We start from the raw sequence: 17333 nt of genomic DNA on the forward strand, positions 1-17333 counted from the left end.
TTCAATAAGATCATGCCTGATCTGCCCCAGCTTCAACTCCTCTTTCATGCCAGCTCCTCATAGCCCTCAACTCCCCGATATTTCAATAAAGCAATATACCTCCTCTTTAAATACTTTCAATGATCTAGCCTCCACAACTCTCTGAGGTAGAGAATTCCAGACATTCACTGCCTGCTGAGAGAAGAAATTCCCTCGCATCTCAGTTTTAAATGAATGTCCCCTTATTCTGTAACTATACCCCCTAGCTTGAGATTCCCCCACTAGTAGAAACATCTTCTCAACATCAACCCTGGCAAGCCCCCTCAGAATCTTGTACGTTTCAATAAGATCACCCCTCATTCTTCTAAACTCTAATGAATAAAGGCCTAACCTGTTTAGCTGTTCTTGATAAGTCAACCCCTTCTTCCTCCTTTAAGATGCTCCTTAAAACCTTTCTCTTTAATCAGGCCCTTGCTCACATATCCTAATATCTCCTTAATTGGCTCAGTGTTAAATATTGTTTGATAGTGCTTACTTAAGTGTCTTGGAGCATTTAACCCTGGTAAAACGCATGTTTTGCTGTTGTTGATGCTGTAATAAGTCTTTCAGAAACTGCTTCTCCATTTCTCCTAACAACCACTTTGATAAATATTCAAAACCTATTTCAATTGGCCTGTTGAAACAAAAAGTTGAATCCTCTATTTAGACAATCACACTCAGTAACTTCTACTAGAGCTACAATTCACGCACAATCTGAGAAAAGACTCAGGACATGTTAATATTTATAGAACAACGTAAAAAAAAAATTTACCAAAATTAATTGAGAAGCTAATTACTTTCAGAAGTAGAACAACTTCAAACAATTTAATTGGAAGTGTGCTTTAAGTGCATCAGGTAAATTCACTTTGTCTTTTTACAGATGCTTGACCACAAAAGTGACTTTTGTTTTCTTTCTTTGAGCTAAAGTTTTCATCGCAAACTAGTTACTATTAAATGATGCAAGTTACATGTTCTGATTCAAAGTACTGTATCGCTGGATGGGCATATAAATTCTTGATATATTCCTCAAAATGGGCACAAAGCAGTGCTCATAATCCCAGCAGCACAGAGGGGGCAGGGCTGTGCAAAGGTATTATTTTTAGCATACAATGGCTTTATAGAATGAGTGTTTTGCTTTTCATAAATATGTATTATAATTTAATGAAGTGTGTGGATATGTGAAAAAATTATATGGACGTTCAAAGGACTTGAAACGAATTGAGTGACTTAATTTGTCATTTTATCATTACTTGGTGCATGCAAGTTAACTTTGAAGAAATGAGCAACCTGATTAATTGATCCTGGTCCGGATTTTGCTAATAATGGTGAAGCTGTCAGTGCTCACCATTTTTACTGAGTAAAATTGGCATCAACTTTTGGAGTCTGCACATGCGCAGTTAAACGCAAAGAACTGGAAGTTGCTGTCAGAGATACCCCCCTCCTCCACACGGTTCCAGTTTTTGCCGATGTAATCTGGACAAATCACTATTAAGGTGTGAATTTAAATTAATTACCCCTTATTGCTGCTCTAAAGACCAATGAAAAGCTTAAGCCTTGTTCCGTCAGTCATAATTGAATCTTAATTCTGTTAAATTAAATAAATTCATAATTATGTTAATATTAATTCATTCTTAAAATAATTAAATTACAGTTGAACAACCCCTTTGCCCCTAAAAAATTAATTTTACATGTGTGGAGTTTCATCCTCCCAAATGTTGCAGATTTTTTTTGAGCTTCTGTGTTTTTTCATTCAATACTCTACCTTAATCCAATGTGTATACTCCATCTTTATTTTGCTTTCTTCATAATTATTTAAATGAAATTTAATTCCTGGTTTGTGCTTCCTGCTTTGCTATCTGAATATTCTTCAATCTGATTAGTTGATCAGCCTGCCTGCTATTTGCCCTGTACACAGAAAGCACAGGTCCCCTGTCGAGGTTACCGAATTCAACTGACATCGGAAAAGGGGAAGTCTACACTTCAGAGCCCACTGAACCTCTCTGTGAGCAGTTTCTTCCCAAGATAAACGTCGAGCACTGTTGCTTTGCCACTCACTGTAAAATTGTTTTACTTGTTATGTGAGATATCAAGTTGTTGAAAAATACGCAGCATCAATGTTATTTTCAGTAACGTAACACCACCTCATGAGTGCCTAATCATATTTTGTAAAGTTTTCAAAAGAAAGATCAATATTTACAACATACCGGACCATTTAATATTCTGTCCAATTATAATAAGGAAGGAGCTCAAGAATAACCACAACAAGGTAAGGACATTCAGCCTATCAAGCCCTCATTGTGCTAAGTACATGTATGCTTCGTCTATGATTAACTTCCCTCCTATCTCACCTATTATATATGAAGTAGTCATCTTGCTAAGGCAAAAAAAATCAAATGGGTGTTGTGAAATATCTCTATAGCCCACAATTAATTTTAAAATCATTCATTATAATCTACTTGTTACAGTGATTTCAGTATTACTATTTTTTACTTTAATTCAGGAAGTAATGCATTGAAGGTGATGTGGCATACTTGCTACTGAAAAAACAATCCAAAACCAATTGTCTAGAAGTATCAAACATCTACCCGACCCTTTGTGAGGACCTTTGGGCTACTAGTGGAGGACTGTGGCCTATTTTAAAAGGTTTTGCTGTGGGCAGAATTTTTCCATTAAAATTCTGTAAATTAGCATTTGTGGAGAAAACCTCCAAACAGGCAAATCAGCAAGAGCTTTCCATTTAGGCCCAGATTTTCACTCCCAGGTTGGGTGCACGGAGATGGGAAAATTCCCGGATCAGCAAACCTGACCTTTAAAAATGGCAGCTTGCAGTTCCAATTTTTGTTCTGGGGTGGGGGGCAGGCTGGATTGGAAGTCGGCACCCCCCCTCCCCGCCCCTCCCCTCCGTGCTCCAGCACTTTATTGAATTCAATTTAAAAAATGCAAACAAAAAAAAGCCCTCCAGCCCTAACCCACTCCCACACACTCCCCATGCCAACCTATGCCAGCCCATGCCTCTCTACCCACCCCATGGCTCCTCATAATCCCTATCCCAACACATTCCCATCTACCCACCCCCCAATGGCCCCTCATACATCCAATGCCCCACACATCCCTCTGGCCCTTTATAGCCTCTGTGCCAACTTAGTGCCAACTCATGCCCCCATCCACCACCCTTTGCTCTTACCCCCTCCATGCCAACTCACCTAGTATGCACCATGGGCAAACCTCAGAATCCATGCTAACATAAAATAAATTTACGTTTGTTGATGACGTAGCCATTTTAAACAAATATCACTCTCAATGATGAAAAAGTCCAAAACATAGAAATTCCTTCAACTAATCTCTTATGAAAACAAACATTTCTATTATATAACCACTTGGTGCTGTCAGTCAAACTGCTCACTTGACATGAATCCTACTGTGGTAATGTTGGTTTGTAAAATCAGTCATCGCAGCACAAATCCTATAATGATAACCTTCAGCCTCATAGCAACAGACAGAATGAAATATCAAGCTCTGCATTTTTTGAACTTCAGACTGTTTTCAAAATTAAAGCCCAGCAGAGTTAAATCCATTGACAGCTTTGACAGTTCCAGTGAGTTTTGATAGTTCCAATGAATTTTGACAGTTCTTTGACAGCTTGATAGTTCTTTAACAGCTTTGACAGTTCCAATGAGTTTATACACTTTTTACACACAAACATATTTACTTTTAACAATCCCAAAGGGTGTCTTACATCTCTCAAAGGATGCCTTACCTCTCCCAAAGGTGTCCCAGGACCATATTCAAAAGGGTATCTTCCTTCTCCAAAGGGGTACCCTGGCTATGCAAATGAATCTACCAAGTTCAGGCCAACTCTTACCTGGTCTAATCTGCACACGCTGGGTTTCACAATCCTAGCCTACGAAAATCCCACTTCAGTGGAAGTAGCTGACAATTTAAATGGCCAGCTGCCTCCATAAAATGTGAATGTATGAATCCCAGCCCAACTCCGGTTCTGCCCCCGTGAAAACAGGAAATGCTGTGTTAGGGGACGGGTTTTAGGATTTTCAGCCATTTCCACCACAACGGAGAATCTCTCCAACATGGTGAAAATCTGGGCCTTAGTCTCCAATAATAGTTCATACCAGTCAAAGAATAAATCCTTATTTATATTGAAACCTATTGCAATTTATAAAGTAATAAAAGTGCATTGCAAAAGCATTACCTTTGATTTCTAACAACCTCATTAGGAGTTCTACCCCAGATTAAATTGTATTTAGTAACAACAGGTTATCTATCTGGTGACTAAAGGAGTTCAGGTATGGAGATCCTGGACCATCTTCTTAACAATTTAGACTTCACTATTTGACATATAAAGTAAATTCTGGGAACAAGCACACATGAAAAGGCCAATATTTAAATAATCTCAACAATCAAAGCCATAACATAGAAAACAAAAAACATGGAAACTATTGGGCGAAATCGTCCCAGATTTGCATTAAGTGCAGTAGCAGGGGTGAAAAATTATGTTTTACCCACCGAGCCACAGGGAATATGCTGTCTCATTGGCATGCAGCCTCTGAATCGCCCGCTATGCCATTACCTCACTCCGGGTGCCATATCTAAACTGCAGCCGCGCACAAGTTCTCAATGCTTGCAGTCCAGGACTGCCCCAGTGAAGACATGGCCCTGAGAGCCAAGAAGAGTTCAGTGACCTGTCACTGGAATGCCTTTTGGAGGCCTGCCATTATGTCGTCCATGCCCACTCTGGCCACAGGAGGTCCAGCAATCTCACCACTCTGGCTTGGGAGGCAGTGGCTGTGGTGGTCAGTGCCAATGCTGCACAGAAGAGGTTGGCCATCCAGTGCAGAAAGAGGATGAATGATCTGATCCGTGTCACCAGGGTAAGGCAACCATCTGATTACTCTAAACTCACACACTCACAAGGCCATCACACATTCACTGGCATCTCACTCACTGCCAGCTCAAGAGACATCACCACTCTCTCTCTCAAACACACTCTCACATCTCCATCTGGCCTCATCTCCTCTGGAGACTGCCTCCTCAGCCCTCACCATCCTGAAGCCACTTGCACAGTTCAACATGTACCCCCACACATACCACCCCACCTCCCCCCCACCCTTCCCCAGTACAGCCCTCGTCCTGCAGCTTCTTCCCTTGCCTTAGGCCATTTTCCCCCCATCCCCAAGAAAGCCCTAGTCCTGCAGCCTTTGAAAAGTCCCCCCTTATGGCTGGTCTGATAGGTAGAGACCTGCCCCTGAGCCCCCTTAAAAGTGATGTTGTGCTGCCTGTGAAGCCTGGCGCTGATGATCACAAATGCTGCCCAAAGCAAGGTAGGCAAACAAACCTCAAAGTCCCAAGTGAAATGCAGCTCAGCAGGTACACGTCGCTTATGTACAGTTGTGAAACACATGCATGGGGGGAATGATTCCGGTGAATAGGTCTTATAACGAGATGCTAAAGTATTGAAATTAGGTTCCTGGCATGTGGCAGCCCACCACTAACGGTGGAGTGGACAATCACTAACTGGTTTCACGCCATACTGTCCGCTCACGCCCGCTGCCAATGGGAGCAGAAAATTCCACCCATTATTATTACAATGTCAACTTGGTATAGGTGAAAGAAAACCAGTCAACCATTTTGTTCATGGAGTATCTTCGCACTGCAGGCTTGAATATTTCTAGTTTCTTCAGATGGTAATTATTTCAGAGCAGTTACACAATAAGACATTCACATCAGCTTAATTTGTGCCTGGAACAGAACTTGCACAGGGTGCTAGTCTTCAATGTATGTCTTCCAAACAAAATCCATGGGGCGGAATTTTCCGGCCCCGCCCGCCGCCGGGATTGTCCAGTCCCGCCAAAAGTCAATGGAGTTTTGGCTGGGCTGCTGAATCTCCCAAAGCAGGTCCTACCACGAAAATCCCAGCCCATGAGTCTGTACTGTCCAGTAAATATTTTTTCTGAGAGAAGAAGGGAACTACCCAGATGGTCTTTGCATGCCCCCCACTAATCAAACATCTCTGCGCATCAAGGCTAGTGAACTATTCCGTTGAGCTGATGTTGACTTATTAGAGGCAACGTAACTGAGAGAATGTCTTTAAATACCATGGAGAGTGTAACAATGGTTTCTCTATCATCATTCATCAATTGATTGCCATTACATGACATTTTGACTATAAGATCTCAAATTTTTAATGAACTTAGTTTAGGTTCTATGCACATTCCACAAGCAGGAAAGTACCGACTGTGGCATCGGTATCCTTGGCTGCTAAAAGATCTTCAGGGCAGCCACTCACTTTGAGCATAGCAATGATCTGGATCCCCCCCAACTCAGATTTAGATTGATGATAGTGCTCACAACGTTACAACATTCCAGTTCCCTCAGCAAATCACTAGGATTAAGCAGCAAGAATGTCCCAAGCCATTTGGCTATCAATGGGCAGCTTTTGGTGGTGTCAAACAAGCCTCATCAATGAAATACTTACCAACCAATGACCAGCACATACGTGACTCAAATTAGTTTAAAAAAGTCAACTTGGGATGTTGATCTTATCTACAATCAGTTCATTCATAAAACTGACAAAGAGATTCATCCAATTTATGCTTCTTTGCAGCTTGCCAGCATTTCTCCATGTTTTTGACTACTTCTTGTATGCACATTACTCTTAATATTGGCTCTTCGCATTATGTCATGATTTCACATGTCCTGGATATAATTTAGGTCATACTTTAAAAGAAATAATCTCATCTTTCCTTCAGTGAGCTTCTTCACCTTTCACAATGTGTAGAATCTTTAATTAAATGTGAAATTACTAAATATCAGAGATAAAAAAAACTTAGGAGCAGCCATCACAAATTTCAGAAAGCAATATCATGCTTGACAAACCTGAAGAAATGATAGGGGAATGCAGGACGCATGGACTTCCAGAGAGCCTTTAACAAGGCTAAGAGAGACAACACAAGAGCCTAGTGGAGAAGTGTAAAAGGTGTGGGATTAGGGGAAGGGTAGAAAATTGAATTAAAACTAGTTAGAAGGGTAGAAACAGAGTAGAAGCTTCAAAGTTGGAAATAGGTAGAGATGTCCCACATTGTCCTGCTCTGGGACCACTTCTGCTCATAGTGTATATCGACATTGTGAAGATATGGCTAGACGGAATTATTTCCAATTTTGCAGATGATACTAAAATAGAAGGCATAGTAAATAATTTTGAGGATCAAAGGAAGCAAAGAGAGGATACTGATAAGATGGTGGAATAGGCAAAATAGTGGCTGATGGAGTTCAATGTCAGGAAATAGAAGGTAGTACATTATGGTTAAAAAATGTAATAATCATCCCTTGAATTGGGAAGGTTGGCTGATGTGCAAGAGCAGATGGATTTGGGGATTCCGGTTCACAATGCAAAGCAATTTGGGATTGGGGGTAATATACTGGCATGGATTGAGGATTGGTTAATAGACAGAAAACAGAGTGCAAGGATAAACAGATCATTTGCAGATTGGCAGGCTGTGACGAGTGGGGATCTAATAGCAAGGATCAGTGCTTGGGCCCCAACTACTCACAACCTATATCAATGATTTGGATGTGGGGACCAAATGTAATATTTCCAAGTTTGCTGATGACAAAAAACTTGATGGGAGTGCGAATTGTGAGGAGGATGCAAAGAGACTTCAAGGGGATTTAGAGGCTACATTAGTGGGCAAAAACATGGCAGATGAAATATAATGTGGAAAAATGTGAAGTTATCCACTTTGGTAGGAAAAACAGAAATGCAGAGTATTTCTTAAATGGGGAGAGATTGGGAAGTGTTGATCTCCAAAGGGACCTGAGTGTTCTTGTTCATAAGTCACAGAAAGCTAACATGCAGGTGTAACAAGCAATTAAGAAGGCAAATGGTATGTTAGTTTTTATTGCAAGAGGATTTGAACACATGAGTAAGGAAGCCTTCCTTCAGTTGTATGCAGCCTTGGTGAGATCACACCTGGAGCAGTGTTGGCCTCCTTATCTAAGGAGGGATATACTGGCCATGGAGGGAGTGCAATAAAGGTTCATCTAACTAATCCCTGGGATGGTGGGATTGTCCTATGAAGAAAGATTGAGGAGACTGGGCCTGTATTCTCTAGGGTTTAGAAGATTAAGAGGTGACCTCATTGAAGTGTACAAAATTCTTACAGGGCTCAACACAGTAGATGCAGAAAGGATATTTTCCCTGGTTGGTGATGGTGGTGGGGGGGGTTCTAGACCAGGGGACACAGACTCAGAATAAGAGGCAGGTCATTCAGGACTGAGATGAGGAGGAATTTTTTCAGAGAGCAGTGAATCTTTGGAATTCTCTACCCTAGAGGGCTATAGATTTCTATAGAGATCAACAGATTTCTAGATACTGATAGCATCAAGGGATACGAGGATAATGTGAGAAGATAGCATTGAGGCAGAAAATCAGCCATGATCTAACTCAATGGGAGAGGAGGCTTGAGGGGCCGAATGGCCTATTCCTGCTCCCATGTTCCTACAGCATATTTAAGCAAATTCAAATCGTTAATGCTATTTAAAAAAGCTCATAGAATACTGGGTCTTATGGCAAGGGGTAAGGAACATAAAATCCAAGACATAATGGTGAATATATATAAAACCCTAGAAAGACCACAGGCAGAGTGCTGTTTTTGGGCTCCATATAATAGGAAGCATATTGAGGCCAGTTGACAAAGTAAGACAGAATTCCACAGTTTATAACATTTAGTTCACATTGTTACAACAACTTCAGACTGTACTAACCAGAAAATAGGACTTAACATCAGTTGCAAAAAGTAACCTAACATTCACCTTTTAACAACTTTTCAGAGTGACAGCTATGGCTCAGTTGGTAGCACTCATGCTTCTAGAGTCAGAAGGCTGTGTGTTTAAGTCCCACTCCACAGACTTGAGTATATAATCACGACTGACATTTCAGTGCAGTGCTGAGAGAGTGTTGCACTGTTGGAGGTGCTATCTTTTCGATGAGATATAAGCCAAGGCCCCTCTGGAGAATATAAAAGACCCCATGATACCATTTGAAGAAGTGCAGTGCAGTTCATCTGCTGTCCTGGCCATTATCACCTAAACAGATTATCTGCTCATTATCACATATGCTGTATGCAAATTGGCTGCTGCATTTCTCAAATTATAAGTGACTACTGTTATGGACAGGAGGGGGTTTAATTTAAACAGCCCTGATTTCTCCTCTCACCACTCATCCATAAACAGAAAGGTGTTTTAATTTTGATTTCCCCCTCTATGAGTGTTGGCGAATTTTTCCCAAACCCTCAGTTTTGGTGTGATCCAATTTACATTAATCGCCCCACAGAAAACTCAAGATAGGATAAAATCAGAAGGTTAGTTTATTTTACACACACTCAAACATGGGAGGGTGTGTCACTATGTAGCCCCCAGTACATTCATTTAATAAAGAAAGGATAGAGAAAGAAAGAGGTACAGAACAAAGACCACAAAGAAAATAAGAATTATTGTATCACGTGAGTCCAGAGTCCAGAATCAAAGGTCCAATGTGTATTCTTTCACATGGGGTCGGCAGGCTGAAGACTGATGCTGGGTAATTCACTTTTCCAATAGAGATGACTTCCACAATGGGATAGGCATGTAGAGATGAATTAGTCTTGTAGGCACTGGTATAGAAGTTCAGAAGATCCAGTAGAAACAGTGTAGATGGGGGCCAGGCATTCACCTGGACCGAGCCCTTGTTCTGATCTGCTGCTTGTTAGATGGAAGATAGCAGTCTGCTTTGCAGCTCCACAAGGCAAGATAACTGGTTCTCCCAGCTACTGGGGAGTGGTCATGTGAAATGACTCCCACTTCTCCACTTTGGTTTTGTCAAAGGATGTAGATTCCTTTGTCTGGATTCTTGAGATGGTTAATGTTTCAACCATTAAGAATTTCAAGGGTGGTTTCGGAGTCCTTTGTCCTATCAGACTCGTCGTCTCCGTTGACCGGGGCCTGGCCTTAGAAATGTAAATGGCCTTTGTACAATTCATTTGGATTTTATCTCTGCAGTCTCAGGGGACGTTACATATATTTGCTTGCTGTCTCTTCAGAGATAATAAGGGGGCAGCTGTGCTGAATGCCAGTAAGTTCCTTTTGTTTGAGTCATAGCCAGTCATAGCTTCAGTCATTTTAAAGCCAATGTCCAGATTTTAAGATTTTATAAATTAGCCATGCTGATAGATATATATATATGTATATATATATATAGTATAAAACTATACAGTGAGGTATTAGCCCCCTGACATCATGCTTCAAAAATATTTAATTGAGTATAAAGTGCTTTGGGATGTCATGAAAGGCACTATATGAATGCAAAGTTCTTTCAAGACTCAAAATATTTTACACAAGGCATATAAAAGTTCAATCTCCCCCCACCCCCGCCAGCCCCCCGCCACCACAACATTCTCCTCCTCAAGAGAGCAGGAACATGTCTGTAAGCACATCCACAGATCCATCAATGTCACTGCTTGTTTGACTCAAAGTGCAATCTGGAAAGACACTTCTGATATAAAATTGGGTGGCGAATCTACATTCAGGATATTTATGTCCATTATCAGCACGAATTGTCCTTTAAGTACATTTTAGGAATGCAATGCTATGTAACCAGATTACAGTTAAATCACTCTTATCACTGCATTTGCAGTGCACAGACAGTTCTTATCACAAGAATATTTTACACAGAAGAGAGGTGTTAAAATAAAAGCAATCTTCAGATGCATTCAACAAACATTAAAGAAACAAAATAAGCCAAATTTAATATTAAGAAGCTTGAAAATTCATTTGCTACGGACTAAAATTAATCATCAATGATTCTAAAGCTCCAACTTGTTAAAATATTGCTCCATGATGCAGGCTGTTTTCTTTGAATATTCATGTTTTCAGCTGTACACTGGGACATATGGTAGTATGCAAAAGAAGGGTTCTAAGCTACCAGTCTATCAGCTAGTGTTAATTTGAAATGTTGAATGCTCAAAAAAGTTATGTACATATATTTGCTTGCTGTCTGCTAATAACTGCAATACAATTTATCACACAAGTGTAACACAAAATGTGTACATTTTGCCATACAGTATTCTGTTCACAAGACTTGTGTTAGATAATATTTTTGTAAATAGTTCCTGAATTTCTTATTAGCCCGCACAACTGGGGTTTAATGCAACACTGCCAATTAAACAGTTAACATATTGATCATATATTCTATAATATTACCAGTGGTGTGCCAAACATCTCTCATTCACTAATGATGTTACAGTTACTCACTTACTTTCCAGGAGCTATGTACTTCCTCTTCTTTCTTATTGTTCCTCTTGTACATTCGTCTGTCTTTCTTTAGGTATTTCTTTCACTCACTCACTGCTCTGTTTAGCTTTCCTAACATTCTTTCCTCCCACTGTTCTACAATTTGCTTCAACCAGGACAAATTGACCTCCATTGACACTGACTTCTAATGGACAGCAGCACCAATAATGTCTTATCAATTATTCCATCTCCAAGCAATATGAGGTACCATAGTTTTTTTAATGGTAAAAAAGCAATTAAAACAATTTTGTTTCAACAAACACAAATATGCTTTTAAACGAATAATACAGCTACACGACAGATTCCATATTCTCGGCTAAGTGTGGCAAATCACTTACTGGAGAATATATGGGTTCCCAACATGTTCTCTGATCAACTCAGAAGGAGAAAAAGTACATGAATCGTGTCCTGCATACAGGATAAATCTTTCGATCCAGAGTTTTTTTTTAAAAGGGACGAAATGTCATACAGAAGCAAAAAGATTGGCAAGATAGGAACTGCACAATAATTGATCTTACAATAAATATAAACTCGGTCAACTAATTAAAACAAAAATTGTGTCTGAAGTTACAGCTCCTCTTAGCAGTTTCTTAAAAACACACTATTGGATGATACATTTGCAAGATTATTTATTTGGAGTTTCTACTGCCACCTTACATGAAGGAAGGCTGAGGAGTGATTATAAGAATGTTGCTTCCTTAAAGTTCAAGCATATTTCTTGAACATAAGATATTCAACTCATTTGTTACTTGAATACAACAATGATGTTTTACTCCATGACAATGAAAACAATACTAAATCACACCTTACAATGGAGCAACAATTGCTTAACAATTATAAAATATGGCATTAATTCAAAATTGCTGAAATTACTTCTTCATCTGTCAACCTGTATACTTTAGTATTTTATATACCCACTGCCAGGGCCATCAAAGTATGATCTTTACTAATTTTTGAACAAAAGGTTTGTCCCTTTCTGCACACTTTGGCTTAGATCTTCCTGTGTGACTGAGGTTTCTCTCCAAAACGTTTTGGAGAATGATATGTGCCTATTAGGGTCAGGCTGGCTAACATGTTTATGGCGGACTCCCAGTGTTGTTAGTGCTTTCTCTCGGGGAATCACCTCGAGCGGGGATTTAAAAATAACTGTGGCTCTTGCTACAACACAGGGTGGCCAGAGGGAAAAAACCTTTTAAAAATTATTCCATGTCTCCCTCATCACCTAGTGTAGTCAATCACACAGTGATTGATTGCATTAGGCAAGGTGGCCCATGCATTTTGAACTCTTCCCCTCTCCACACCCCACTTCCTTAGTCACAATAGCACTGCTAATGATAGAAATGGAATGTTAACATGTTGGAAGCAGAATATCCCAAGGTGCCTTTAAAAATCACATGGATCACACAATGTTCTATACCCCGAACTCCCATGCCTGCCCACTCAAAACCACCTGAAAAAAAGCATAAATTGAGAGGAAACTCTGGTTAGGTCACCTGCTTTCCATTTTGAAACTTATTGAAGAGAACAGCCTCCATCCTAAGATAGAAAAAACCTTTTTGGTGCACCATGGCATAAACAAAAGAAGCAATACAAAAGTGATCAGATAGAGAATGATTAGTCTAGTTCACTTGCATCCGTGCCGATCATAGTCACCCAGGGCTTCTCAATAGTTTAATTTCTACAATCCACCATGCCTCAGCTACTTAGTTCCTTCTCCAGTTTACCAAAAAGGATCGCCTCAAATAGGGTAATTAAGTTTTTCTTATATGTGCAACATCCTGTCCCATAACTCTTGACATGGTGCCATATTAAAGTAGAATGTGCCTGCAAAGAAACATTTTATGGAAGAGTTCCAAGAAGAAGACAGCATTGGACTCAGTGCACATTGTTCAGTGAATATTGTGGGAAATGTTGCTCAACAAAGGAGGTCCATACACACAGGTTGTGCAAAAGCAGTTGTAATCATCAGTGTGGCTCCGAGGTCATTGGTGGAAATGCAGAATTAAGAGAATAAGTATAGTTCATTTTGCAGGCTGATATGCTCAAGGGCAAAAATTAATAGCCATTCATTATACCCTTTATAGGTAATGATTAATCCACAGACATCAGGAATGTGTATTTTTTTTAGTTTAGAATATGTTTTTCATGTTAATTTGCATTGCATGCAGATTATTATTGTATTATTATTGTAACAGGATTATCATAACTAGACTGAAGATGTGCAGATTTGGCGTATTGCAAGACCAAGGTGGCCAAATTTACCCAGGTTGAGCTGTACACAGCCTTTATAGCTATACATTTTTAAAAGCTTATTACACCTGGTTAATATAGTGAATTAACATACAGCAAGCTTATTGATAGATTTTGAGATTTGAATTTGAGTTGGTTCCACATTTTAAGTTTTCAGCATACCAAGTGTTTACTTGTTTGCATGTTTTATAGGTTAGTAGAATCTGAGTAATTTTTCCATGCTGATACATGGCTGCTGGTGTATATTGAAATCAGACTCCAGTCTTCCCTGTTAAAATAGTACTAACAGCAAATAAAACAATGGGATTTTTATATTGCATATGGATTTCTTTTAATCTGAGCAAGTGATAAAATGTTACAAACATACACCACAGATTATAAGGAAATAAGGTTTTATTCACAATATGTTTTTGTTCAAGGTCATTTCATCCCCAAGTTCAGCCATCCGTTGTGAACAAAACCTAGGGATAATCCCAGCCAAAATCTTCATTAGCTAACACAATACTGTACAGGCTTGTCTGATGTCTTGTTTGTGTAGCCCCTTTGCTGTCAAGTATTGCAGCGTTAGCACTGCTTTACAGGGACAGTAGATCACTAAACTTCTAGTTCAGTATAACACCAGTTGGCATTCGGATTATGTGCGGTTAAATATTTATATAGATTCCTTATTCGAACCAACCTTCAGAAACTTCGTAAATGCCCATTCTAAATCACTTAAGGTGACACGGAGCTCCTGTGAAAGATGTGTATGCATGACATGCCACATCCCTGATCGGAAATACAAACACTTTACAACTCGATGTTTGACCCTCAATCTCATGTTAGATTTTACACCTCAATAAATCGCACTCACTCTGAGGTACATACAGTATTAATTGGCTCGTTTTATGCACGATCTTTGAGCATGTTTCCATTGCATAGACGCATGGATTAAAAAATGCAACGACCCTTCCGTTTTATCAGTGTATGTTCTGTGAAAATTAACTGCATCGACCCGTGCAAAGAACAAGACGATCAAAAGAGCCCAGGCACTGGATAGATGTCTTGTTACAACTGGTTTGCAAGACAGATGTTTACAGCGAAACGGGGCAACTGCATTGCTTATGAACTGAGCAATCAGCAGCAGCACGGTGACTGCGTGTCTGCAGCATGAAACATGCTCATTAGAGCAACTCTGGGCACCAAACCTAAATCTCACCTCTGTCCATCTGACAGAGCCCAGATAACAGCGCACATTCCCTAACAGGCACCAGAGCGGCAATGGAATACCAGCATCCCACTTACTCTTCCACTAACCTCGCAGTGTTTGTTTGGGGGGGGGGGGGTGCAGGTTAGAGGGAAAAATACATCAATACTAACTCCTGCCACTGACTTCGATCAAATTATTAACACGATCACTTATTGTCACATAATCCGCCCTGGGATATAAAGGTTCTTTAAGAAGGCGCCACTTCATTTTTGGCCTCTCTCATCGCCCTAATAATATTCTTTCCGCCCCCCCCCCCCATCATCCAAGAAATGCATCGAACAGTAGAAGCTTCCCATTTACTGAGAGAATAATTTGACACAAAAGCACCGCAAACAGAGCCAACAACAGCATGCAGTTGGTGACAGCGCATCAATAAGTGCAGTGCAGGACTAATACCCATTGATTCAAATGCGGCTAAAATAAATCCACGCGTCCTTTTAACGCGGGGTGGACAGGGAGAGAGAGAGGGAGGAGGGAGGGAGAGAGAGAGAGAGGGAGGGGGGGGTAGTAGGCGGAGGGAAAGAACAATTATTTTTATACGTACGTAAGTAAGGTGAGGGGGGAAATGAAAATAATAATGGGGGGGGGGTACTTACAGTTCGTAAGAACTGAATTTCGTCTTCTCCTTCTCCCACCTCAGCCATGACTGCAGGGAGGGTGGAGTGGGCTGGGGACGGGAGAAGGCGAGCGCTGCAGGCAGTGGCTGTGGCTGGCTGCGTGTCCCCTGGATTACGGGCTCTTATTACAGGGAGAGCTGCAAATCCTTCGCCTCTCCGCTCGGGAATTCCACGCGCACGAGCCCGGGACGCGCGCCCATGTGCGAGGCGAGGCTGAGAGCGAGGGCGAGATGCGTGCGCGCGTGTGTGTGTGTAGCCCCGCCAAGTGCTCGCGCGCTCTTGCACACACACACACACCCATCGCCCCTCTTGATTAAAAATAGAGTGTGGAAAGCCCAGCGCGGTGGAGGTGCAGCGCCGCTTAGGATGCCTCTCAGCCGCAGTTCCCGGGCGGGGGTGGGGGGGAAAACTTGTGAGGAAGATTAGGCACCCCCGGGTGCATCTCCTTAATATTGCACAACTACGAATAAAAACATGTGTCATACATTTTCTATGACTCTGTGCGCTGGCTACCTCATCGCTTACACCAATTATAAAAATTGCCCCCACCGCCGGTTAAACAAATTGTGTTGGGGAGTAAGAGGTTGGACCACCTATTGTGCAGGTTTGTAGGTCCTAATGGTATTTCCTCCGAGCTGGAGAATAAGGAAGAAAGACTTGCCTTTATATAGCGCCTTTCAGGATTATAAATCGCACCCCCCCCCCCCCCCCCCAAGTGCTCTACACCCAATGAAGTACTTTTGAAGTGCAGCCACCGTTGTAGTTGAAAGGCAACAGCTGATTTGTGCACCAACTGCAATGTGACAGTGACCAGATAATCTGTTTTCAGTGGTATTGATTGAGGGATAAATGTTGATCGACTCTTCTTCAAAATAGCACCCTTTATCTCCGTACGAAAGGGGAGACAGGGCCCCATTTTCTCATCTCATTTGAAAGCCGTTCCTTCTGGCAGTGCAACAGTCCCTCAGCACTGAGGTCCAGATCTGAAGAAGAGTCATATTCGACACGAAACGTTAACTCTATTTCTCTCTCCACAGGTACTGCCAGACCTGCTGAGTATTTCCAGTACTTACTGCTTTTATTCACTTAGTACAATGCTGGAGCATCAGCCTTGATTTTTGTGCTCAGCTCCTGGAGTGACACTTGAACCAACAACCTTCTAACTCAGAGGCGACAGTGCTACTAAATTGGTGATGATTGTCACACGTAACTTCAAGAGTGAAAAAAGCAGGTAACAAAGGCTTTTTTAAAAAAAAGTTTGGTAGCATAGATTAACTTTCTGGAAGTTTGGAAGTGCGTAGCCTTTGGAGAGGATCAAGCTGCAGTCATATCAAATTTGATCATTCTATAGTACTTAAAGCAAAGGTTAATTTCACGATTGAAGGACTGAAGAAGATTGACTTTCAGCTACATAGTCATGGCATGAGCTAAAACTGGAGTTTTCAATTTATTTCAATTCAGAATCGGATGGCCAAATCCCAAACCCACTGTGAGCAAACAACAACTTGTATTTATATACCACCTTTAATGTAGTTAAAAAGTCCCAATCACTTCACAGGAGTGACTATCAAACAAAATTTAACACTGAGCCACAAAAGGAGATATTAGGACAGGTGAACAAGAACTTGGTCAAAGAAGTAGGTTTTAAGGAGCATCTTAAGAGGAGACGTGGGAAGAGAGGCAGGGAGGTTTAAGGTGGAGGGGGGAGGTGGGGTTGGGGGTGGGGGGATAGAGGAGGTGTTGGGGAGTTGGAGGGATTCCAGAGCTTAGGGTTAGGCAGCTGAAGTGTCAGCCACCAATGTTGAAAAGTTTAAATAATGGTTCTGAAGATGAGTCCTATTGGACTTAAAACACTAACT

The 17333-nt window shown here is 41.0% G+C and overlaps 1 protein-coding gene across 1 annotated transcript in view; it reads right to left on the reverse strand.

The window, feature by feature from the left end:
- ryr2a (ryanodine receptor 2a (cardiac)) overlaps window positions 1–15501 on the reverse strand; it is a 794383-nt gene extending 778882 nt beyond the window's left edge. Inside the window, exon 1 of the mRNA XM_078557297.1 lies at window positions 15454–15501. Within this exon, the coding sequence (XP_078413423.1) occupies window positions 15454–15501 (48 nt within the window). The remainder of the gene's footprint in view (window positions 1–15453) is intronic.
- Between the last annotated feature and the right edge of the window lie 1832 nt (window positions 15502–17333).

This window comes from Cetorhinus maximus, chromosome 14, assembly GCF_964194155.1.
Source record: "Cetorhinus maximus chromosome 14, sCetMax3.hap1.1, whole genome shotgun sequence".
NCBI lineage: Eukaryota > Metazoa > Chordata > Chondrichthyes > Lamniformes > Cetorhinidae > Cetorhinus > Cetorhinus maximus.